At 45.0% G+C, this 25915-nt stretch overlaps 2 protein-coding genes across 2 annotated transcripts; one reads left to right on the forward strand and one right to left on the reverse strand.

The window, feature by feature from the left end:
* Positions 1-1903: 1903 nt before the first annotated feature.
* On the reverse strand, positions 1904-10340 carry LOC130392283 (E3 ubiquitin-protein ligase KCMF1-like). Its single transcript, XM_056602766.1, has 7 exons — positions 10151-10340; positions 8682-8849; positions 8020-8159; positions 7434-7535; positions 5653-5833; positions 3760-4075; positions 1904-2470 (listed from the first exon to the last, which is right to left on the reverse strand). The coding sequence occupies exons 1-7, from the start codon at positions 10164-10166 to the stop codon at positions 2107-2109; spliced, it is 1287 nt and encodes a 428-aa protein (XP_056458741.1). The 5' UTR covers positions 10167-10340; the 3' UTR covers positions 1904-2106.
* Positions 10341-19064: 8724 nt separating this feature from the next.
* lipg (lipase, endothelial) lies at positions 19065-24804 on the forward strand. The gene is made up of 10 exons (XM_056602616.1): positions 19065-19317; positions 20182-20372; positions 20563-20742; positions 21765-21876; positions 21991-22209; positions 22447-22689; positions 22809-22929; positions 23026-23241; positions 23658-23756; positions 23883-24804. The coding sequence occupies exons 1-10, from the start codon at positions 19242-19244 to the stop codon at positions 23893-23895; spliced, it is 1470 nt and encodes a 489-aa protein (XP_056458591.1). The 5' UTR covers positions 19065-19241; the 3' UTR covers positions 23896-24804.
* The last annotated feature ends 1111 nt before the right edge of the window (positions 24805-25915 follow it).

Genomic DNA, 25915 nt, shown 5'->3' on the forward strand with positions numbered 1-25915 from the left:
AATAAACTTTGATTTGATATTTAAGTCATTTACATTCAATATTTGATAACGAATTCATCCATTTCGGAAGGATAGGATCCTAAAAATGTCAATGGCAGTGTTTCTAACTTAAGACGTGGCAAAACAGAGTTAATTAGGATACGTTCTGTGAGTTTATTTAGGACTTTACATAGCTCTCTTGACCACTCAAAAGGGCAACAAATCGAAAAAAAATATCCCGCGATGGATTTTGATGCATGGATCTGATGATGCCAGCAACCGGCTGGAACAAACTGAGGATTTCATGACGTCGAGGATTGACTGACTCAGCTGCAAGTACATACGCTACTGTCGCAGGCCTACATTATAACGCACCAATACCAACTGCATATGTATGAGCATACATTCACAACGAATTATTAGCTTCTGTAAAAAAAATAGAAATGAGGTTTAAAGGTCTAGCTTATTGATCTCATCCGTTATGATTGTTTTGACCATTTTGGCTTGGCATATCATTACTTTGGATTCGCTTTCCAACAACTTTAGAGATCTTTGATTACTACAGATACATCATTAAATCAAAAGGCTACTCCTTGAATTTATGGTTAAGAATACAGAAATATTATTTCAGTTTGTGTAGGTATTTTCTAGTAGTAGGTATTTAATAGTTTTTGTGGGGCATAGCCTTTTATAAACAAAAACGACTCAATACAATCTGGATTGTTCGTTAATTTCCATCCAAAACGTTTTTATTGTCCTCCAACTTGAAAGGTTTACCCTGTCATTTGGCTCGTGTCCCAGGCCAAAAACATTGCATTTCTTAAGGTAGCAGTGGAGGCGTACAAAGGTCTTTTTTTAAACTTAGAAATTAATGGAAAGAGCATACAGGGTTCTCTCCATTAAGTCACGTTTCATTATCTTTGCATTCATGAGCAATGGAGAGAGAGGGTTAATTTCAGATCACAGGAGGCTGGAGACTAGCATCTGGTCTTAAGAAAGAAAAACAAAACAAAATTGAACAGAAAGAACTACTGTATCACAACCAGGTTGTTGCTCCATATTATAAAAGGCCTGAAAACAGTCACACTGAAGGAGATTTATGTTAACGCACTACGGATCTCTCCTCTGCCTTGGTTGTATAGTTGCCTTTTTTCTCTAAGCGTTTGTAGTGTATACAGGATGAACACGTGAGTGAATATGCAATTCAAAAAGGTGCCCAACGGCTGATACAAAGCAGGGTCGCCCGACCAAATACATACGTCACAGGCCAGGGACTTTGGGATCAGGACTTGATATGACTGGAACCAAACTCGACCAAGAGTCCGAGCGCGTGTGTGTGAGGCAGAAGGGTCACTGATGTGGCTTTCAACACCTTTAGGGATTTGCTTGGGGCGGTACAGAGTGGAGCGAGACCTCTCCTGTCTGGTGGCTGTGCGGTTAACAATGGGCACATGGTGATTTAAGCACATGCTGACGTTTTGGTAAACCAACCAACCAAGCATTTACTTTATTAATAACTATAAATACACAGCAGCGTCAGTTTTTTTTTTTTTTTTTTTTTTAGGTGGGAGAGGTTTGTCGATCTTCTCCGTCCCCCCTGGGGTGAGGTGAGGTGCGTGTGTGTTCGCATGACTTTGCTCACTCATCCGCTGGAGGAAACATGGGTTACGTGGAATTGATTATCAACATTTCGTATAGATTTTCTATAATATATTCATATAGTTTAAATTTTCTCCCCCCACCCCTTCGCTCGCTCTCACCCGTCTCGCTTACACACTTTTAGCACATTCTCACGTCTCGCTACTTTTGTAAGTCAATGTACACAAACTTAATAAAAGTGAGGGGGAGGGAGGGAGGGAGGGGGGGAGGCGGGCGAGGGGGGAGGGGGGTGATCCAGGAGCGACAGCTGAAATGACAATCACTGAGAAAAAAAAAAAAAGCCGTAAAGAGCCGCAGTCTTTTTTTCTTTAATATATATATATATATATCATCCATTGGCAGTTGGTCAAACACGTCGGCTGGCCAGTTACAATGGTCGTTAATGGAGGACGGGGGGAGGGGGCGAGGTCGGGGGTCAGGTGCGTTCCGGGGGGGGGGGGGGGGGGGGGCTTTCCGGCGGCCATGTCATCAAAGCGGTGGGGCGGGGGGCTCTTTCTTGGACGCCGTGGTCTTCGTCGTGCTTTTCGACGTCTTGGTGGCGGCGGGATGCGTCTCCTTCAGGTTGAGGTTCTCCAGCGCCACGTCCAGGGTCATGACCTCCACGCAGCCCATGGCCTGGAAGTCGCTGAAGTTCCGCAAGGGCCCGGCGTGGTGCTGGTGGCGGTGGTGGCGCCCGCCGTCGTCCTCCTCGTCGTCCTCCGAGGACGTGGCCGAGGCGTCCTGGTCGGCCAGCAGCGTGGACAGCAGCAGCTCCGTCACAAACAGGCTGCGGTCTGCCCACTGCGCCTCGCACGCCTGCCGCTCCGCCTCCGAGAGCCGCGGTTCGCTCAGCCTGGCCGCCGGCGAGGCGGAGGAAGGGAGGGAGGGGGAGGAAGGCCAGGGGAGGGGGGCAGACGGGATCACACATGAATAAGGCTGCCCGGTAGAAAAGTCATCGCACCACTTGTCTTTCATTTTAAAAAGTTGACATATTCTACCCCCAGGTGTGAGTGGGATTGGCCGTTATAAGCCGTTTGGATAATCTGCCTCTTCTGACATCACAAGTGGGCGTGTCCAACTAGCTGTGTGCTGGACAGATGAGCAACGTTTGCTTCAGTCCACTGGGTAGGCTGGTAGACTATCCGACACACATCAAGGTGGACACGCCTACGATTTTCCATACGGCTTGTAACGGCCAACCACCCTCACACCTGGTGGTATAATATATACCTAACATCTAGGGCTGGCCCGAATGCCATTTTTCAGGCTTCGAATACTCGTTGGTTTTTCTGAGCGAATATTCGAATACTCGTTCCAGAAAAACACACCATCAAAAACAACATTAATAATCCCGATATACTCCCTGGAACCGATTTTGACAGTATCTGCATATTTTGTTTTAGATTTAATAGCTTTTGAACGTTAATTAGTAGGCCTAAGTAAGTTGGAGTTCCTTAGTTTTTCCCCGTGGAAGCGAACAGCTGTTGTTCCGTTCCAAAGCAGCTGTTCTCTGCCATCTCGGCCCTTACGGGAGCTTTCCAATTCATCCTGGAACGTGCATCTTTTCAGGGAATTTGTACAATAAATCCGTAACAAATGCAGAATATTGATTGTCTTATGTGTCCATATTATATCCATTATATTGACCGGGTATTCCCAAGACGCTCACGCTCTGCAGCAAGCCAGTCACAGTTGATTGGCGCGGCGCTGTACAGCGAACGTAAACAAACATCTAAGCTAAGGTTAGCATATCGCTAAGCATTACTTTTCCTCCCGAGATCCCGCTAATGTCGTGTTATAAAGTAAAGGGAAACAAGATATCTATTCTTCCTCCACCTCTCTCGCTTCTCTGCTTGGTGTCGCTTATAGTTTGGCTCCCTCGCTCTGGTAACGTCACGTACGTGAAAAAAACCCCGAAGCTCAGAATACTGATTTAAGCTTTGAATACAATTTTTTTTTCTAACGAGTATTCGAATATTCTAATAAATCGGGCCAGCCCTACTAATATCCAATTTATTTGCTATGTGGCAGAGTAAAAAAATAAATAATAATCCCTGGATTTCAAGCATTTCACGGGCAGGACCGGCTTCCACCGGTTAGTGACTCTGCATGCGTGGGAGGAACCTGAACACTGGGACCCACCTGCTGAGTAGGAACTGGGAGCTGTGTGCACTGGGCAGCACGCTGGTCTCAGGGGGTCCCGGGTTGGGGCTGGGGTTGGGGTTGTGGTTGGCGCTGTTGCCGGGGTTGGCGGCCGAGTTGGTGTTGAGGATGGCGTTGGTGCGCCCGCTGCCCCGCGTGGCGTTGCGGGCCGTCTCCAGCTGCTGGCGCGCCGCCTGCGCCTGCTGCCGCTCCAGCTGCAGCTGCATCTGGAGCTGCTGCAGCTGGGAGGCCGAGGGGCCGGAGCTCAGCTGGCCACCCGCCGAGCGACGCACCCCCGAGAGCTGGGACAGGAGCTCTGGGGGAGGGGGGGGGGGACAGTGAGCGAGGACGGAGGACACTGGAAGGAGGAGGCTGGTTAAGAGGCAAACAGTGCCACACGGCGTATGACTATAACTGTTTGGACTTCAGCATGAAGTCGGCTTAGCTCAGGAGGTGGAGCAGTTGTCTTGTAACCGAAAGGTTGCTAGTTCGATCCCCAGCTCCTCCTAGCTGAGTGTTGATGTGTCCCTGAGCGAGACACTTAACCCTGACGAGCTGGCTGTCGCCTTGCATGGTCGACTCTGCCGTCGGTGTGTCAATGTGTGCATTAACCGATGTAAGTCGCTTTGGATAAAAGCGTCTGCTAAATGCCCTAATTGTAATTGTAGCATGAAAACCTGTGCTTGGAATGATGACACCGAGTTTGACAAGAAGGTGATTCCATGTGGGCTGAGGCGCCGTTGGTGAACGAGCACCGGTTAGGCAGCTAGCCAGCCACGCACCACTTGCTGCCAATTAACATCTGTGGAGTCGAATACAATACCTATAGCTGAGCAACCAGCAGCAGGTCTCGGGGCATTTTGGATGATCCTTTGAGAAGGTCCTTGGGAGTCCATTTGGGATCTCCCAAGGCCCTTATATTCGGGTCAATCCAAGATGCCCTTAGTGGGTCTAGGGGGCATTGTCTGGTGTCGTGTTTGTTGGACAGGACTGGAATAGAGCAACGTGTAGTACACAGCTGGAGTTGACAGGGACTGAAGGCCACTGAACCGGTTTATAATTGGGAAAAGAATAAACAAGGGATTGCCATAGCAACATCGCTACACACATTGATTCATTGTTAACTTCTGAAACAAAACACATATTGGCCATAGGAATGCAGGCATAGTAATTAAAAACAGACAGCCAGTATTCATACTCCTCCCAGTTAAACAAACCTTAATGTACGCCCGGCTCCAGGTGAGTGGAAATGCATCGTTAAAAATACATTTTAAAATGTATTTTGACGTTGAGGAGCAGTCGCGTAGTTGACAAAGCTCATTTCCACTATTTAATTTCCATTCTTTATGAGCCACCGAGGGACTGTGTCTGCAGCCATAACAGGCCTACAGTGTAAAGGAAATAAGCTGCCTACACAAGAGAAGTAATTTGTTGAAACAGCCCGGTGTATCGGCATCCAGCCACCTCTCCTGCAGATACTCCATGGAGGTACAATACACACCACTGAGGACCGCGCTTTTCATCAGCCTCGTGACGAGTACGTTCTGTATCAGAACACATCTCTCGTGTGTGTGTGTGTGTGTATGTTCTATATCAGAACACATCTCTCGTGTGTGTGTGTGTGTGTATGTTCTATATCAGAACACATCTCTCGTGTGTGTGTGTGTGTATGTTCTATATCAGAACACATCTCTCGTGTGTGTACGTTCTATATCAAAACATGTGTGTGTGTGTACGTTCTATATCAAAACACGTGTGTGTGTGTGTGTGTGTGTGTGTGTGTGTGTGTGTGTGTGTGTGTGTGTGTGTGTGTGTGTGTGTGTGTGTGTGTGTGTGTGTGTGTGTGTGTGTGTGTGTGTGTGTGTGTGTGTGTGTGTGTGTGTGTGCGCTGACCTGCTATGGGGTCCATGGCCTCTCTGCTGTAGTTGGAGCTCTGCGTGGAGCTCTGGTTGCTGGAGAGCCCCCCGGTGGTGGTGCTGGTGAAGTGCATGTTGGAGCGCCGTCCCCGGGGCCCGCCCAGACCGCGACCCGGGTGGAACATCCTCCTCACGTGGCGCACCCCACTCGACTCGTCGTGAGGCTCGCGGTTAAGGGGAACAAAGACTGCAGGATGCCTCAACAGGGCGACTCGTCAGGGGCTGACAGTGACGTTACATGGCGTGTCAGAGTGACAAAAGCAACGCGGTAATGTGCAATTATTATAAATGCCGCTATCCATTTGGATGTACGAAGTGGTAAAGTCGCAGATCTCCCAGCTTTTCTCAAAGCGTCGAGATACTACGACCGAAAAGGGGGCGCGCCCCCTTTTCGGTCGTAGTATCTCGTCGCTTTCAAAGTAGAGCGAGCAGATCTGTACAACTAGCAAAGAAGATGGCTGCGCCCATAGTCAATGGGGGTTGAGCTGTATCTTGATTTCGCACACTTGATTTCTCGCACACTTGATTTCATTGCTGCTTTAATCAGGTCACCAATTTATGCGTCGCACGGTCTTGCTTTGCGTGCAATTCAATGTGAAGTTGTGTTTTCAAGCTGGTTTGTTAAAGAGGCTATGATGCGAATGATGACTAGCCCGCTACTACCCCTCGTGGCTCGACAGAAACACGACAGCACTTGTTGAAATTAAAATGCGAAAATGGCAAAATATTATTGCTACTATTGCTATTTTTTTTTGCTAATGTTAATGTTTCTGTAAAGGGTGGCCAGTGGCCACCATTATACACTGGATTATTTATTTTTCCCAAAATAGTTTTCTTCTCAAACTCGTCAGACACAAATGGCAAACTGGAAGGCTGGAGCAAGGGAGATACGTCACGTCCTCGCTGAAACTGGTCGTACCAGCCTACCATCCAAATGGATAGCAGCATAAGCACCGACTACACTTCCGTGTCTACCACCTAGCCCTTGATAATCTGCCCAAATTATTTTTTTTTAAACAGACAGTGTTGACAGTGATCGGCACATAGAAAGAAAAACGATGTTGAAAGCTTTCTGTTGAGAAAAAAAAAAAAACACCTATCCCGCACTTTGACCCTGAGAGATACCCTGTACTCTCTCTGGTTGACTTTGGAAATCTATTACTGGAGCGTTTTTTTCCCCTCGACTGAATAGAGACTTAAAACAAGCTACAATGGGAGAATGAACCCAGAAAGGAAGACGTACACATGTCTGTAGCTATGGCTGAAGCGAGGTGCTCTGGGCAGCAAGACAATACAAGCAGACACAGGCCCAGACATTTAAAATTAAATTAAACGCAGGCAGGAACTGATTAATTTAAAGCTTCCATTCTCCAACAGATGTCCCCCCCCACACACACACTTATTCTTACAGCGGCTGCAATAAAGCAACAGTTTCCTTATTCAACATGGCCCATTATATAATTCAGATAATCCTGTGGTTCTCATCCCATTGTAACCACCATCATAGCGACCTGGACTCACACGTTACCAGGGTCAATTTTGAACCAGTTTAGCAACCTATGAGTTAGTCCGGTCAATACTATTAGCAAATACCGGAAGCAGCACATTCGCTGACCTTTTACCGAATATTGCAATATCCTCCGCATCATTTAAGAGGCCCAATAAACAGTAAAGCTTTAGTTAACGTAGACTAAGATGCCAATACAAAACGACACGTGTAATGATTGTGAAACGCAGAAAAACGTTAGAAAAGGATATCAGGTCCCTTGGTGCTCTGTGTTCCAGTGTGAGATGAGCTGCAAAGTCGTCTGTCACGTGATTCGGGTCCCCGCCCGGCAGAGCTGCACATATGGGACAGATCTGGAGAGCAGGGCGAGACCGTCGCACGGAAACATCAACACCCCACTTCCATCGAACAACGGCAGGGAATGGACGTCTGGTACCGTGCATTGCATTGAATGGAGGGCTAGCAAACTAAACTGGTATGTCCAGAGCGCGTCTCTCATTCAAAAGAACTGAATCTAAAGTAATAAGATGGTCTGTATACTGATTGATCGTTTGCTGTTGTGCTTGTCCATCAACTTTTTAAAAAATGTGGTTAGTTACTGGGGTATTGATTATCTTTAATTGCCATTTTGTGTTTCTGCGTCATTTTACCGATAAGAATCTGACTTCAACACTTGCCATGCATTCGGTGATGTCAAAAGTGCACAGAAATCACTTTTCCATTATTTTTTACTTCGTTTGACTAGTTTTACATCCAATCGACCTGGCGAGACTACGTTTTGTGGCCGTCTGACAGATCGCCCTGGACAGGGATGCAGAGCACAGAAGACAGACCCACCACTTCTGTGGACGTTTCTGTGTGTTCGGCGGCCACGTGCTCCTGAAGCGAGATCTCCGTGTAGCCCATCCTGCCACAGTAGGGACACGTGAAGGCCTGCGGCTGCTCTACTGAGAAGGCCTCACCGCCGTAGTACAAATCTGCAGAGGGGGGAGCATACAGGGACGTTCAATTGGGTCAGGGGCAAGGCCTTAAGACGAGGGTCAGGGTGGCTTTCTGCCCATCATGTTCCACTCTGGGATCAAGTGATGGATTGATGTGTATGGCAAGCCAGGAATCTGTTTATTCAACCGTTATTCTTCGTGGAAGCAGACACATTCTATAATCTTGAGATTAAAATAATAAGTTATGAAGCAGTATTCCAGGGGAAATCATTTTTAGGCTTTATTTAATTCTAACAGATTAAATTCAAGTACCGGTAATTACGTGTTGTAAATGCGATTATAGATGTCAGTTTGCACACATTACAATACTTAAGGCACCGCATTACATTTAGTTAGTCAAGAGAAAGCTACAAAAAAAAAATATTGAGGCGAAAGCACATTAATTGTTAGGGAAATGAATCTGCATGATTTGGAGTGGGAAAAATCTTAAACTCATTCTCAATGGCTATACAGCCCCAGAAAGGTGCTGTGTACCAACAGCATACAGTTCCAACCTACCAAAGTCAACCCGGGTCAAAATACACTGCATGGGATGCTCCGTAGTGTGTCTGGTTGTCGTGGCTCCACTCTCATAGCATGATGCACACAGGTCGTAGTCATAGCAAATTAAACATTTGTATCGCCGTCCTCTAAAGTTGCCTTTTAAACACGCATCACAGCTCACTCCTGTAGACACAAACACACACACAGAGTTCTGTTATTCAGCATCGTAGCCTTTGATTGATGGACGTCTATAGGTGAAAAGGAAGAAAACATGTTTAATCCATTTGTTTACTTGGCCTATACATTTCATAAATACACTATTCATATATTTTCAAGTCTAACTACATCCATTCATTTTATGAATGCAGGTATTTTTTAGTTGGACTGATAAGCCAAGAGGAGAAATAAAGTACCCTCTCTTGAGTGTACAGACTACATAAGAGGAAGCAAAATCATACGACATTTAGTTGGTGTTCTACGTTTGACTTCCTTATAGTCACTTTAAAAATGTGTCGAAATGCCACAATCATAGATAATAGTAGTCGTTTTTCCTTACGAATGATCCGACTCACTGCTTCAAAGTAAAAAATAAATACACATGCCAATCGAGAACAAGACAACATCGAACATGCAAAGCAACAGCTCCTCAACATGCAAATCAAGTTTATCTCCTTAACAAAAAGAAGAAGAAAAAGAAAAGCTATTCCGTGTCCAGCAGGTTATAAAGCCCGTTCACAATTCCCATCTATTATGTTGAGACTGTCCCCCTGACCACTAGTAGTAGAGAGCCGTGGCAGCCGTATCATTAGAGGTGACCAACCCTCCCTACTGCAGCACACACCAGCCGGGTTAACTTATGCTGACAGTACGGTCGACCATAACACGGACGTGGGGAAACAGGCCGCATGGGCCTAACCCCTGTCACCGAAACATTGGCTCAGATGCTAGCCACTTACCAACTTAGCAGAGTTAGCCGTCTGAGCTAATAAGCGTCTACTCCACCCTGACAGCTTGTAACTCGCTCAACGCACGCTTTTAAACTTTATAGGTTCATCGTTTTACAGCAGTGTTGGCCACTCCGTGTGTCCACGACCACAGACTTAATGGTCAACAAGGTTGGGTCACAAGGACGAGGTTAACGATGTTAGAACTGGCTAAATGTTAGCTCGAGTGGCTGGCTACACAGCAGCCGCAGGCCGACTATTACTACTATCGCCTGTCCCGCCCCCCCACGGAGCATATAAGACTATTCTTGATCGTTATTGGGATCTGCAAGGACCGCTGGTTTACAAACACATTGCTATGGCCGCCATACTGTGGCCACAGCAATGGATTGCAATAGACACCCAACCATTACCAGCTAACGCTATCGCCAGCTACACGGTAGCTAAAAACCAAACCTAGCGACGTTAGCTTCCGTCTAACAAACGTTACTGCGCACCTTGACTTGCTTGAACTAATTTCGTTGCAAAACGTATGCTTACCTTCATGACGGGACATCCTACGAGCACTATTGCAGGCCCTTGTTCGGGCTTCTTGGCTTGCAAAACAGTGTAATAATTATGTTGGCTAAGGAAAAAAGAAGCCGGGGATGGCTGGATGTCCCTGGCTCCTTCCCTCATGAAGGATCCGGTCTGGCACACTGCCCCCTCCGCCTCCTGCTGTGTCACTGTCCCTAGCACTGACACGCTCTGAACACTAGAGGGAGTAGTCGCCCGCTTTTTAGGATGTACGAACATAATTCCAGCGACAGCCTATTTGCAGTTTGGTAGATGCGCTGCTTCAACATTGTTCCCACCGTTCTCAAGATAACATAAAAAATATGTATGTCACACTATTGCTATGTCGTTTTTCGTTTATTTCTATTTTTTATTATTTCGGCAAGTCTTTCGTTAATTATCTCCTCCTACAACGTTGCAGGTATAACAACTTAGCCCATTACAAAGAATTGCACATATATCGGTAAGTGCGCCATTTCTACGACTTTAGTTTTTGGTCAAGCCCCGCTCTCGTAAACTTCTATAATAAGGCTTTATTCTATAGCCTTATTTATCTTTTTTATCTTTTTGCCTCAAGGACCCATAATGTCCGCCTGGAAAATTGTATATGTAGGCCTACTTTAATAGTAGTTTTGGAAAACCTTGAATATATCATGAAAACCAACCCGCAAACCCAAAAGTTGGTCCACATACCCCTTAATACGGCGCAACCTTATGTTATTATCTTGGTTTTGATTATATCACAAATGTCTGTTATGGCCGTTAATGAGGAAATAAAATGATGCAAATGAGCTGCAATTATTCTACCAATCCCAAGTCAGTTTCAGAGAAACCTAGAGGCCTAAAATGTTGTTTGCCCACCAAGGACCTTTTATGTAGGCTACTGGGGAAAGTGTTGTTTGATAGCTAACAAAATGACAGTCAAAGGGGATAAATCGCTGACTTCAGCCATTCCAAAGGAGAGCAACTCAGAGTTGTCAAGTTGGTATATTCATTAGCCTCACTAGCATTCGCATGTGGGCTTGCTCACGGAATATTGTGCACACAACGAGTTGGCTGACGCAACCCCGCGCAAAATGCTCAGGTGGCAACATGTATCATTTGAACAATGAAATTTGACACAAACGTTGAGCATTTTACCACACAGTAATATTGATTTCATCCAAAGGACATGCGCTGAACTGCATTGAGAGCGTGAGAATACTGGAGTCTTTCTCCCTCCTCTAAATCTACTGTGCTCATTAGGTTGTCCAGATAGGCTCACATGATTGTTTCAGTATTAAACAGTGCCTCATTGTTGGGTCTGCCAACAGACAAAATAAGGAGAAGTCTGCATTCTGTAGACATAAACGCAGAGTACGCCACATGACTAAATGTCTTACAGTCCAAACTGAATACAAGTGGCCAGTCTATCTTTCACTCTGACTTACAGGTGTTATGTCTAGAATTCAGGCCAGAATAAGCCTAGAATAATCCCCTTAATGCAAAGGATATGAGAATAGTTCTTAACCCAATTCAATAGAGAGCTTATTATTAGGGTAATAAGTGATTCCGATACTCAGATGAAAGTCTGCTTTAGCAGTCAAAGAGCTAACATCTCTTAGCTATTTTAACATTCTGAGGTGCTTTAGCTGCAGGGGCTGAAAAAATTTACATTTTAGAGGCAGATGAGTAAACACAACACACACAAAATATAGTAAATAAATATGTGTATTATGTGTACTTATTTGCTTCTAAAATGTACATTTCTCAGGAGACATCAGTGAAATAATTTATAGAATATTATGACATGCATGAACAAAGTTAGTCATCCTTTGGTGAATATTATTTTTAATCAGTGTAACATGAATAAGGCGCAACATTGCAAGAATAGGTCATGCATACCCTTTTTCTAAAACATCAAAAGGACTTGAAACACACCTTAACACGTTTAAACATGACCACTTGCATACTTGTGGCGTGCAGTCAAATAAATAGACTCTGCCTTTCTGATTCATGAAAGGACACCCACTTTTATCTCTCTGTAAGTCTCTGAGGTTGTGCACCGCATTTACAGGTAGACCTGATTGGAGCTCAGACATACATTTTAAGATGCCATTCCACAAAGTTTAAATTAAACCAAGCAAAATGTTAAATTATCACAACAATACGGCTCCAATTGTCTATGTCATCTCTGCCTTCTACAATACATGTCCTTCTGCCTCTTCCGTTTCCTTGGGGACACAAGAAAAGGAAGAATGGAGTCCGTTTTGTTGTATTTCAGCCTCTGATCTCGGGTACGCCGGTAGGATGCAAAATGATGCACCTTCTGTTCTGTTCACACACACACACACATACGCATGCATGCACACACATACATGCACACATACATGCACACACACGCACGCACACACGCACGCACGCACATGCACACACACGCACGCACACACGCACGCACGCACACGCACACGCACACACACAGACAACCACACACACACAAACAGTGTAGTGGCTAAGGCTCCATTGTTGTGATCAGTAAATATCTCTTAACATATTCAGTCACTTACCCACTCTATGACAGAAAGAACGAAGTCTGCGCGTGTTTACTGTGTTGAAACAACGGTAGAAAAACAGTGGGTTCGCTCCGTCTTTACTGAATGAAACATATGCAAACAAATACACACAGTTTTACTCTCCCTAAATGAGCGAATCCCTACGTCATAACAGCGCGCTCTAAAGCAACTAATATATCCTATGCATCTCTAATAATTCTAAGCAATGAAAGCAAGTACACTAAACAGTTATTAAACTAAAATGCAAAACTATGCAAAACAATTAGTCAATCAATATAATAATCAATCACTGAATATTCATCTAATTAATATAATATCTAAATCTGAGCCTAAATTACAATATGGAAAAATGGCATTTAAAACGAGCGCCGTCGTTGTCGATGTATCGGAGGACGGTGGTGACATCTGTCCATAACACAGACTCTTTGAGGTCCATCCGGAGCTCTTGCTTCATGAGCTTATCCATTTTCTCCGCAATGGTAGCCGTGGTGAGCTCGAGGCGTGGGACTGTGACTGGTTTAAGCGGCATCACTCTGGCTTTTCCTAGAAGAAACGAGCAGTGAACTCGACCGTGGCTGTTCTAGATGCGGAGGTAAGTGACGATGCCGTAGCCCTTCTCGCTAGCGTCTGAGAAATGATGCAGTTGTGCTGACTTTACTGGACCAAATCCCTCTGGCTTGATGCACCTCCTTACAGAAAGCTAGCGAACTGGCTCAGATCAGACAGCCAGGCGAACCATCTGTTTGCCACATCTTCTGGAATCTCTTCATCCCAGGTACGTTTCATTCGACAGAGACTCTGGACGATGGTCTTCGCGAGAAGAATGAACGGAGACAGGAATCCAAGGGGGTCATATACTGAGCTTATGACCGAGAGGATACCTCGTCTGGTGAAGGGAAATGTTTTTCACGTGAATACGGAACTTGAAGGAATCTGATTCTATACACCAGTCCACTGCAAGTGGCCTTTCCATGGGACGTTCATCCCTGTCCAGGTCTAGATTCTTGATCTCCTTTGCTCTCCCTTGTTCGGGAAGTGATGACAGCACTTTGCTGCTGTTACTTGACCACTTGGTCAAGCGGATAACCAGACCATTAGTGAGGTCCGGACCCTGTAAAAGTTCCTTGTTCAGTGGCTTCCCTTGAAACGAAGCAGCACAATCGAAAACAACCCGCAGCTTTCCCTTTTGTGGATGGGTCACGCCGTGATGGGGGATGTACCATACTCTGCCGTCGTTGCGGTTGCGCTCGTCTTCAGGAAGTTCCACTGCGTAGCCTTTGTTCAGCAGGTCTGACATGAAGGTCTTGTAGTCATCGTGGAAACTGGAGTACGGAGGGGCACTTGAGTCTTCTTACCATGGAGACCAAACCGTCTCATCAACCTTTCAGAGCAAAACGTAGCCGAGTCCATGAACGCGTACGTCTCTATTGTCGTGTTGCACCTCTTGAATTTGATGCGCACAGGCATACAGGATACAGTCATTGCCTCCGGCCCCGGTGACTGCCGTGACTTCACTCTTGGCTGACGCATCTTCTTGTGGAGTTCAGTGGCCGCGGGTAGAGCTTTGACCTTTCTCAGGCTCGGCGTTCTCTTGGTCGGTGTTCTCGTCCCTTTTGTTGTGAACCAGGCTTGGGTGTTTCTTGCTGCAGATTTCACATGTGGCTCTCTTTTTACCATCTTTTCCCATGTGCCCTTGGGTCAGAAACCCGAAACAAAGTCCTATACCTTTAAGGAACTCGATTCTCTCTTTGTTTGGCAGACTTCTTATTTTGTAACATGTGCTCAGGTTGTGTCTTTTGTTGCAGTACAGGCATGGCTCTTGAAACGCGTTGCTTGTCTGCTTGTTCTTTCTAAGTTCTGAGGCATCCCCTTCATCTGGCCTAACACTTGTTGCACAGCCAGTAGTTCTTCTTGGTCCGCCTCCCTTGGCGAATCTAGTGCTTGACTTGCTCTTTTGTTTTGCTTCGTAGGACCCTTTGACATCACCGAACAGTGGGTCTGAAGCTATCTGAGCTTGTCTGTTAATGTACGTCACGAGATCAGAGAACTTTGCTCTTCCTTCCCTTTCTTGTATGACGAAAGCTATAACTCTCCATCTTTCACGAAGTCTGAAGGGCAACTTTGACACGACGATCCGAAGGTTGCTCGGGCTGTTCATCTCCTCGAGGTACTCCATGTCCTTCATGACATTGTTACATCCAGTGAGATACATGGAGAAGATGTGAAGTGACTTGGCCTCTTCTGCTTTGATTTGAGGCCATTTGACAGCCTTGTCCATGGAGGCCGCAGCTATTTTCTGCTCATTGCCATAGTGATAGGTCAAAAGCTTTCTTGCTTCATTGAAGCCTCGTAGTGCGCCAATGGGTTGGCAACTTCTCAAGAGTTCTCTTGGTTCACCGCTAGTGAATTGCTCTAGATAGTACAAGCTGTCTTCATCGTTGTCTGTACGACTGTGGATGATGTGCTCAAAGGACTTCAGGAATGGCAGGAACTCGAAAGGATCGCCACTGAATTCAGGGACTTCTCGTTGTGGTAGGTTGGCTAGTCTCTGTTGTGTGACTATTTGTGATATCCCTCTGGTTCAGTGTCACTTCGCCGAGTTCAACTTGCTTTCCATCGGAACTTCCATCTTGGATAACTCTAAAACTCCTTGTCAATTTTGGTTTGACATCTGGAGCATGATGTCCGATGGTTGCTGCGGTAGGCATTTTCTTGTCGAGGTAAGAATTCATCCCGTCGTCGTCGTCCATGTCCTCTGTGTTATCGTATATTCTCCCAGAACTAGTAGCTTTGCTGTGAACCCTGCAATAGCAGTTTCAACGTCTAGCTCCTCCATTCGAGTCTTCAACTGAATCTTCTTGACTTTCAGCTGTGCTTCCAGTTGAGCCTCTTCCAACTGCAGTGCCTGTTTCTTCTTAAGCGCGGCTGCGCGTGCGAGTAGGGCTGCACGGTTAACTTCCTCTTTTCTACGCAGAGACGATGAATGAGATGACGATTTGGATACATACGAGTGTCTACTGCGTACACTTTGTGCTGTGACTGAACTACATTTTTCTAGTACAGCGGATGCACTGTCGTCTGGATCCACATCTTCGGTGGCAGACTAACCTTGCTGTGTCGTCGCGCCACCCTTTGGAGTCACCTGTTCAGTAGCAGCCTGTTCGTTAGCGACCATTGTGTGCTGTCTTGCTTCTATTATCCACTGCTCCAGTTTGGTGAAAAAGTTCTCATACAATGTAAGGCGTGCTAATACACGATTCCTGAGATTCATCTTGAGAAGTTTCTTTTCTAGGGCCTTTGTAGTCAACTTGATCTTTCTTTTTATGTCTAGCTCGACATTGCCTTCATTTTGGTTTCATCCAAATCCAACATTTGAATTGGCTGTTAATGTTAGATAAGTCCCTTGTTATAGCAAACTCTTGCAAACTTCTGAAATCCAGATCAACAGTCCTTTAATCTCAAAACATGTAGAGGTTTTCAAAAGGAAGATTCCTGGGCTGTCTTTATTTCCAGAGTCAAACTCGAGCTTCTTATGGGCTAATATGACTATATCTAGCAATAGCACTTTTCTCAAAAATGTCCTTTCGGACTACTGGCTATACGCACATCTTGGCTATGTTCATTACAATGACAGAATTATCCTTATTTCGTCATGAACAACAAATATGTAGCTATAGTTTATCCAGTAATTTATTTTTCTTCTTTGTGTACTCATCCATCATTGAAAAAGTCGTCTGGAACTCCGGTCGGGTGTAGAGCGTGGTCCCCACCGCTAGCTACTTCTTCCGCAGGCTGGCTGGTTTAATCCACTCTAGTCCAGCGCCGCACATCTTCCCTCGGCTTCCATGATGTTCTCTCACCCTCTGCTAACTGTTTTTCTACTTAATGTAGTGGCTAAAGCTCCATCGTTGTGATTAGTAAATAGCTCTAAACATATTCAGTCACTTAACCACTCTATGACAGAAAGAACGAGGTCTACGCGTGTTTACTGTGTTGAAACGACAGTAGAAAAACAGTGTTTTCGCTCCGTCTTTACTGAATGAAACAAATGCAAACAAATACACAGTTTTACTCTCCCTAAATGCGCAAATCCCTACGTCATAACAGCGCGCTCTAAAGCAACTAATATAGCCCATGCATCTCTAATAATTCTAAGCAATCAAAGCAAGTACACTAAACAGTTAATAAACTAAATGGCTAAACTATGCAAAGCAATTAGTCAATCACTATAATAATAAATATAATAATCATCTAAATAATATATAATATCTAAATCTGAGCCTAAATTACAATATGGAAAAATGGCACTAACACACACACACACACACACACACACACACACACACACACACACACACACACACACACACACACACACACACACACACACACACACACACACACACACATAAATATATATATATAATCAATTTAAATGCATGGCTGCTTGATAATGGGCTAATAATAGAACATCGTAACCCTTTTAGCTTTTTTACACACATTACACGCTAGACTTGATTAGAAAACTATTATTACCAGTTCAGTGCATATACACACAGTTGCCTATGACCACGTGCCCTATAATGAATAATCCATTATACTCTCATTATCATCATGTGAGTGATACATTCTCTGGTGCGTTGCTAAAATATATAGTCTAAATATATTTCAATAATGTCATGAATGCTACCAAAAATAAAATAAGCAAATGTGTGCTTGGATAAAAAAGCAGACTTTTACCAATGTTGTTCCATATGTATGTTTTTCTGCATGTGTTTTTCTTCATGTATGTTTGTTTGCAATATTCTTCTATATGTATATTTGTCATTACTCCTTTGAATGTTTTAAAAAAGATATGGGTCCTTTTCATATCTTTTAATGGCATGTCTTGTCCGGCTTTTGCTTCTATGTGTTTTAGGGAGCCTTTAACACCTTGGCCAGGGACAAGTGATAAAATTTGCCTCTTGTATATATTTTGGCATTGGTCATACCATGTGGATTTATTAATTTGCACATTATCTCAAATAAGGAAAACTAAACAAACCTTTTTGTCTATAGCAGATGGAAGAACACCCACTTAGAAAACCCTTAGGCAGCCACACTCTAAGGCAACAACTTATGTTTAATTTATAAAAAATTATGCACACAGTAGCCTCCGGGGAAACTCATTTGGTTACAGAGTCATTGATCATGTAGGCCTACTGTCCTAAATGCCAGTTAAACCCATCACAACCAGGCCAAACACAAACAAATGCAAAACTTTAGCAATAAAAACATGCAATTAATTTGAGAAAGCCCCTTAACTTATGAATTACAATTGATAAATAAATGTAAAGAATATGGGTTTGGAGGAGTGAGGTAAGTGCGACTTCCTGTTGAGTAGTGTTCCTGTCCGTGTGTATGTGCGCGGGTGTGTGCGTGTGTGTGTGCGTGTGTGTGTGTGTGTGTGTGTGTGTGTGTGTGTGTGTGTGTGTGTGTGTGTGTGTGTGTGTGTGTGTGTGTGTGTGTGTGTGTGTGTGTGTGTGTGTGTGTGTACACAAACAGTGGTGTTATTGTAGCTGTCGAGATCCTGCGTGAGCGAACCTATTCTTCCCCTCATCAATTGAAACGGGTCCTAGAGAACATAAGCTCTTGGCTTGGCAGAGTGCCAGGGCGAGGGGACAGTGCTTTCTGACGCGGTGTTTGGAGTGAGGTAACCTTCCCCCCACACACGCACACACGCACACACACACACACACACACACACACACACACACACACACACACACACACACACACACACACACACACACACACACACACACACACACACACACACACACACACACACACCGTGTGTGTGTGACACACACACGGGTTCAGAGCCTTTTAAATATTCTCATGAAAGCGAGGAGGCGTACAGGTTTCCTACTTATGACAATGGACAAGGGCACGTTATTATTTTACCGCGCTGTAAAACGTAGAAGGTTCCCGAAATTGTTCACATCGGAAAAGTGAAAATATAAAAGACGTTTGTGGGCATAAAAGAAACATAGGCCTAGAATTGAATAACAATTGAATAGGGAAAATATATTGATCACATCACCTAGTGAGTTCACTGTTGTAAATAAATCAGATTAAGCCAGCCTAAACATTTGCGTCATTCATTTGACGTACGCTCAAGCACAAAAAGATGCAGAGATAGAACACACCCAGTTTCAAGTCTTTGAGGTAGGCGTGAAGCCTTTACTACGAATTCATTCAAGGTTTGCCCCGCCCTGAACGTAAACAAATGGGGGTTTGACCAATAGAATTCAAGAAACATCAGCCGATGATCAGATGACTGCAAGGAGTAACTATTTAAAACTCTAATGAGCCGCTCTCATACAAATGAGTAGCACTGAAGCTCCCACGAAACACACAACCGGCAAACGGTTCCCGGCTGCAGTTCTCAGTCACCTTCCGACACATTTTGAAAGTCTAAGTCATTATCTTACGGAACTCCTTCTCCCATACCCATTGGTGTTTAAGAAACGATTTGCATTATGCTTTCATTTTGGATTTTTATCAGTTGTCTAACGTTAGTTGCGTGTGGACATGGAGAAAATACAGTTATTAAAGGTAAGAAAACGATACTCTTCCTTCTTTGTGGTGGATTGGAAATCAAGGGACAGATTGACTTGCGTTACCACACATTGAATGAAAATGTCTTATATACGCTGGCATTTGACTAGCATCGGTGATTAATTCTCACTGCTACCGGATTGCTATACAGCAGACGTGAATGCTTGTAGATTAATGATCGAAAGTTAAAAGAGGAATCGATCTTTATACCGATTACGTGTCGATGAAATGCCAACCGAACTGCCAAGACGCATGCACACAACGCCACGTCTGTGTTCCATTTAGATCCGCTGAATCCGCGGTCTCCGCTCACATGCTGCACTACCCGTTCGGTACAATGTATCTGGACTGTCTGGGACTCGTCTACGTGTATAATAGCAGGCCTATACACTGTATTATAGACATTTATATCTGGATTTATAATTTGGTGTGGGCATGGTGGTTTTTAATGTTTGGGCAACGAAACGTCCACCAGGCGCAACGGGGGTTTTGTAGACCAGAGTGACACCTGAAGTGGCATTTGAATGTGTAATTTATAGCGCTGACTTCAGCTGTGAAAATGATCTCAGGAGGGCTCGTCGTGACAGCTTTTTCCGTGCACTTGCGGATACGGAATTGGTGTACGTTACATTGGCAGTAGTATCACTGGGGCGCTCATGTAGGGAGGCTGTTTGTTTAATGTTTGAAAAAGGTAATTTGTTGGCCATTCAAACATCCAAATTAGGGTGTGTATATAAAGTGCAAAGCAAATATTTGCATTAATAACCGATCTGGGTGACGGCGCTGATGCGTTGAGGGTAGCAGGTGCATTGTTCAGCCCAATTGTCAAATAAACCAACCCCACTGTGTGCGATGTTTCAGATGGGGAAGAAGCATTTGGGGAAATGTCAACGCCAAACGTATCCCTCCATTACCTCATAAAGTACAACATGCGCAAAAGTTTGGATCTGGACCTGGACGGTTGCTACCTGCAGGTTGGCAGGAAGGAATCTCTCCAGGAGTGTGGCTTCAACGCCACCGCCAAGACCATCTTCATCATTCACGGCTGGACGGTAAATACAAATTAATACGAATCGAGCAACAGCCAGCATGACCGGCTTTTCCCCTTTTTGGGTCCTGTGCTATGCATCTATTTTTGCTTGTATCTATGTAGAAGAGAGTGAGCGTCTGTAAGATGTGATTGATCTAGTGGTTGTAGGCTACAGGTTTCTATGAACGCATCCTTTTTTTTTATGTTCCCAGATGAGCGGACTGTTTGAGAGCTGGATGACCGAGCTGGTCTCTGCTTTGATTCAGCGAGAGACAGAAGCGAACGTGATCATCGTGGACTGGATCTCGTTGGCTCACCAGCTGTACCCAGACGCGGTTAACCACACCCAACGTGTCGGCCTCAGCATCGCACAAATGCTCAACTGGCTTCAGGTAGGCCCCCCCGAATATCTGAATCTGGCAACCTGTTTTTTTGCTTGCGTTAGAACACTGTGGTTCACCTGCATCTGTCTGTCAAAACATGTTGCGGATCACGGTTAATGGCAGAGAATTGCGAAGCTGTATTCTGCCAGCCATTAGCACAGAGATTATGGCACTGTAAAAAATCCTAAAAATCTTTCACGGTTTCACAACATCAAACCATCTCTTCATTCCTGATTTAAGTATTTCTCTGCTAAGCCCGAAGGGGACCTTCTTTGTTGTTAATTCTATCTTCAGTCGAAGGCCTCAAAAAGTAGCGGCTGTATAATGGCACCTCACTCAGCCATCATTGGCAATGTAGTCATTTGTGATGGTCAACATGGAGAGTATTTTCCAGACGTTTGGAGGATTATTTATACTGTACATGGTGTTCATTTACACCACGGGCGTCTTACGTGGATTACTTTTCTGATGAACACGACAAACCTGCATCTGTTGTCTCACCTTTTACCCTACATTTAGATCGATAGACACTTTATTGATCCCTTGGGAATGATCCTTCAGGGAAATTCAAAATTCCAGCAGCGGTAGTACAGACATGACACATAAACAAGAATCATTTTATCCATGAATCAGACATTGGTGGGGGAAGTAGGCTACTTAGCAGTACTGGGATCAGGCCAGCAGCTCTATTCAGTAGCCACGGAAATGGGCCAGGGCACCAATGTTAGAGACGGGTGCTTTGGGCCTGTTGCCACCCAGTTGTAAGCATAAACAAAGAATGTGTTTCATGGCCACGAACTGACAGATGGTGGAGGTGCTGTTGCACGGAAGGAAGAGCGAATAGATATTCGTCCCACATAATTACCCGGACCGAGATTGGCTTGGCTTTCAGTTAGGAGGGGGGGGGGGGGGGCTGGTGTGCTCCCAATTGGCTACAATCCGGCTCTCTCTGTCAGGGTTGGCACCCATGTTGACGGCTGCTGATTCTGACGGGCGCTTCACTTATTGTTATGTTTTATGTTAATGGACAGGATGAGCACCAGCTACCTTTGAGCAACGTGCATCTGATTGGCTACAGCCTGGGAGCCCATGTGGCGGGCTACGCCGGGACAAACGTACGGGGAACTCTCGGCCGGATCACAGGTGAGAGACGAACCGAGACGACTAGAAGAATTGTCGTCTCTTGTTTATGAAGCATAGTGGTGATTGCCGTTGTCGTGGTCAAATATGTAACGGTGATGTGTATTGTCCCTCCAGGGCTTGACCCGGCAGGACCCATGTTTGAGGGGGTCGGGGAAGGGAACCGGCTCTCTCCGGACGACGCCGATTTCGTAGACGTCCTGCACACGTACACCCGGGAGGCGTTGGGCGTGAGCATCGGCATCCAGCAGCCAATAGGGGACATCGATATCTACCCCAACGGCGGGGAAGTGCAGCCAGGCTGCAGCCTCGGTGACGTGTTAGCGGTGGCAGGAAGTGAGTGTTGCTGACCGTCGGGGATACTATCAAGCCGTTCTTTTGTTGCAGGAGAATCGGTTAAGCCCAAACCAGCCCTCCGGTTTGGTTTGAGTGACATGTTTGCCTGTTGCTTGTCAATCGCAGAGGTCACTTCCCTGCCCGGTTCAATGCGTCGTTTTAATAACGCTCCTGTTGCCCGGCAGGTTAAACAGACTTTAACCTTCCTCCGATGTTTTTCATTTTTGGAACGTCCAGATTTCATGGAGGTGATGAAGTGTGAGCACGAGCGCGCCGTGCACCTGTTCGTGGACTCCCTGATGAACAAGGACCACATGAGCTTCGCCTTCCAGTGCACCGGGCCCGACCGCTTCAAGAAGGGCATCTGCCTCAGCTGCAGAAAGAACCGCTGCAACAACATTGGCTACAACGCCAAGAAGATGCGCAAGAGGCGCAACAGCAAGATGTACCTGAAGACCCGCGCCGACACACCGTTCGGAGGTGAGCCGGTACAAGCCGATGTTGCCCCTTTTTTGACTATTTCGTACTATGATGCGCATGCTTTCCCTTTATCCCTTTGTTCGTGGATAAAACTAACTAGTATCGTCTATACTCTTAAGGTTACCACTACCAGATGAAGATGCACATTTTCAACAGAAATCATTCGGACAACGCGGACCCCACATTCCACGTCAAGTTGTATGGGGCTCACGACGACACAGAAAAACTCTTTGTTGACGTGTGAGTGTCTAGGTTTATTAGCCAGTTGTTTTGGTTTTCTGGTGTCCGCAATTGTTCCGCAGATCTGACTTTTCCGTTTATTTTTCCTCCAACCAGCCCTAACGGTGTGGGTCTGAACCTGACCAACACCTTCCTGGTGTTCACTGAGGAGGAGATCGGAGACTTGCTGAACATCACCTTGAGCTGGGAAGCACCATCTGACTCCTGGAACTCTTTCTGGAAGTCCCTCAAGCAGTCCTTCTCGAATAAGACCGCCACACCCGTTCTTGAAGTACGACGGATCCGTGTGAAGGCTGGAGAAACTCAGAAAATGTAAGCCTGGCAGGGTCGCTATAAAACATTACATTAGGTCATTAGGTCCTCTTTTGTCTTACTTTGAAACCTTAACAAGACTTGGCGTTCGATATGAAGAAATCATAATGTGTGTGGGATTGAGCCCCTCCTTTAATAGGCAGGAGACATTCATAATTTAATAAACTCAATAACTGTGGTCTGGCCTCTGACTGGCTGCGTGACGCAAAGGACAGTTTTAAATTAATTAATCTTTGGGGAGAGTTACCAGTCTATTTTATATGTTATAGAATGTGATTTTTATTGATGTAATTGAAATCAATGTTGCAGTGATGACTACAGTCTATGTTATTTTAAGTTAGGTGAGATGTTGCACAATACAAATAATTGATATTATTGGGTATTGTATGTGTAATAAACACCTTTGTTTGCCATAGGTTCACCTTCTGTGCCCACGACAAGACGGAAATATCCCCGGGGGAATCGGTGAGCTTCGGAAAATGTCGTGATGGCTGGGAAGTGAAACCGAGAAAAAGGTAAGGCTTGGTTTATTTATTTTTTACGGTTAGCCCAGATGTTGCATTGGATACATTATATTCTATTTCTATTTGCTTATTTTGGCTGACTGACTCAAACCGTTTCACCTTTGTTCCTTTTAACAGACTGGTTGCATAAAGAACTCTGCTCTTCCAAGAGGCACTGCAGCGTCATAAGGGGACCCAACATGGAACAGCAAGGAGGACTTCCGTCTCCTTATTTGAGCACTTCCGACTCTTTATTTGAGCACTTTCGGAGGAGGAGGAGGAGGAGGAGGATCAGCAAACTGTGGCAGGGGCCATTCTGGCTCCTGGACTGTGAACACGCCAGGATAGTTTTCATTGGTCGCTGTTCATAACAACTCTGGGCTATTTTCCAGCGTTGTAGCCAGACAACGGCAGTGAATGCGGGCCAAACAAGTTTGGTTTGGCCCGGAGGGGGCTTTCAAGATCGTTCCTTTTTATATGAACTAGTGTCAACTTGGCACTGGGGAAGTAGTTTACAGATCAGTGTCAAGAGGACATTCACCGGAAATGTAGTCGCTTTACTGTGTAATCTTTTTAATATTTATTTATGCAGGTTCGATCTGCACGACCAAGTATTTATCAAATGCACACGTGTGTGTGTGTGTTTGTGTGGGTGTGTGTGTTTGTGCGTGTTTTCTGCCGAGCGAGATATCAATACACTGTAAATGATATGAATTGTGTGTCATGTGTATTAGGGGATGTGTATATTACATTTTCATAAATTAAACTTATTTGTACTAACTCTTGGTGTGACGACTTTACTTTCAAAGGGCTATATTAATCTGCATGTCGAATTAGAATAATGCTCTTCAGTTGTAAGGCGGGGAAGCACTTGACATGGTAATTAAACTATTGTAAGCTAAGTATTTCCTCCTAGGTAGCTGGTTTTGTCAGTGCAGTGGCCAATCTCTCACTCAAACTGTATTTACACGGAAGTAGTTGTGAGTAATTTGACGAGTGTTTATATATAAATTCGCCGTAGCTAAATTCCTTCCGGATTTTTGCAGTTGCAGAAGTTCATGCAATTCTACTTTAAGATATATTTCCTAAATGTTCAAATTGAATATAGCATAGCTCATAAGCTGGGGGTTGTACTCCCTGCTCAGAAAGCAACCGCAGTGAGTCAGAGAAAAGGCTCGTTCTAACTAGCAATGTCTCTGTGAAGCTCAACCTGTAATAAAGTGGCATAAGCTGTGCATTTTTTTCTTTAATTATGACCAACGTGTTTCTGCCGAGTCCTGCTAACCCTCTCTGAAGGAGCTCATGTTAATGTCAGGCACTGGGAGCACAGCCCAGGGGAGCATGGTATCGGTTGACTGAAATGCTACAGTAGAACCAATAAAGAAAATAAAAAGCTGAAGGTGTTAATTTTGGCAACTGGCGCAACCTACTTGGGCCTTGACATCGGCTGAGACAAAAGACAAAAGGACAAAGTTAAACCGTTGTACCCTATTACCAACCAGACGTTGGTAAACTTGGCATTACACTGCTGGGATTGAAAAGGGTTATGCTTAATGTTCTCAAACGCTCCATGCATGCCCATAGAAAGGGGGGATTCAACGGCAATTACAATCACACACTCGAGAGCAGCGTAAGATGTTTGTGTAGCATGACACACCAGCCCACGGTAATTATCTGGGTCCTAGAACAGGAAGCTCCAGTAACCGCTCCTGGTGTAATGAAGTCAGACTATGTAGAGTAAAGTCTTGGCACTCACTACATAACTATGCAGGTTATTTAAAATCAAATATGCAATATACCACTCAAAACAGCTTCCATTGATAATATGAATAAGTCTTAAAAACGGATTCATATTTGGATCCTGAACTAAGCTATGAAAACATTCAGGCCACGGTCCGAAATGTCAAATTACAATCCCCTTGAAATGACTCAACTGGAAGCATCGAGGGGTCTGTGACTGATCAATAGGGTCAGCCGGTCTCCCAGTGTTAAGCACTTTAGCTCCCTATTAGGTCCTTGTGTTACAACATGAGCCCCCTGCGTCACTGCCGCTGTCACGTTAAAATTGTACCGGGGGCGAAAATTGTACCGGCCTACGTCATCAGTTGTTTACATCTTGACAATTTGCCATTATCTAGCGATCCGTTATCTGTATTATGTTATTTCGTCTT

Source organism: Gadus chalcogrammus, chromosome 11, assembly GCF_026213295.1.
Source record: "Gadus chalcogrammus isolate NIFS_2021 chromosome 11, NIFS_Gcha_1.0, whole genome shotgun sequence".
Lineage (NCBI taxonomy): Eukaryota > Metazoa > Chordata > Actinopteri > Gadiformes > Gadidae > Gadus > Gadus chalcogrammus.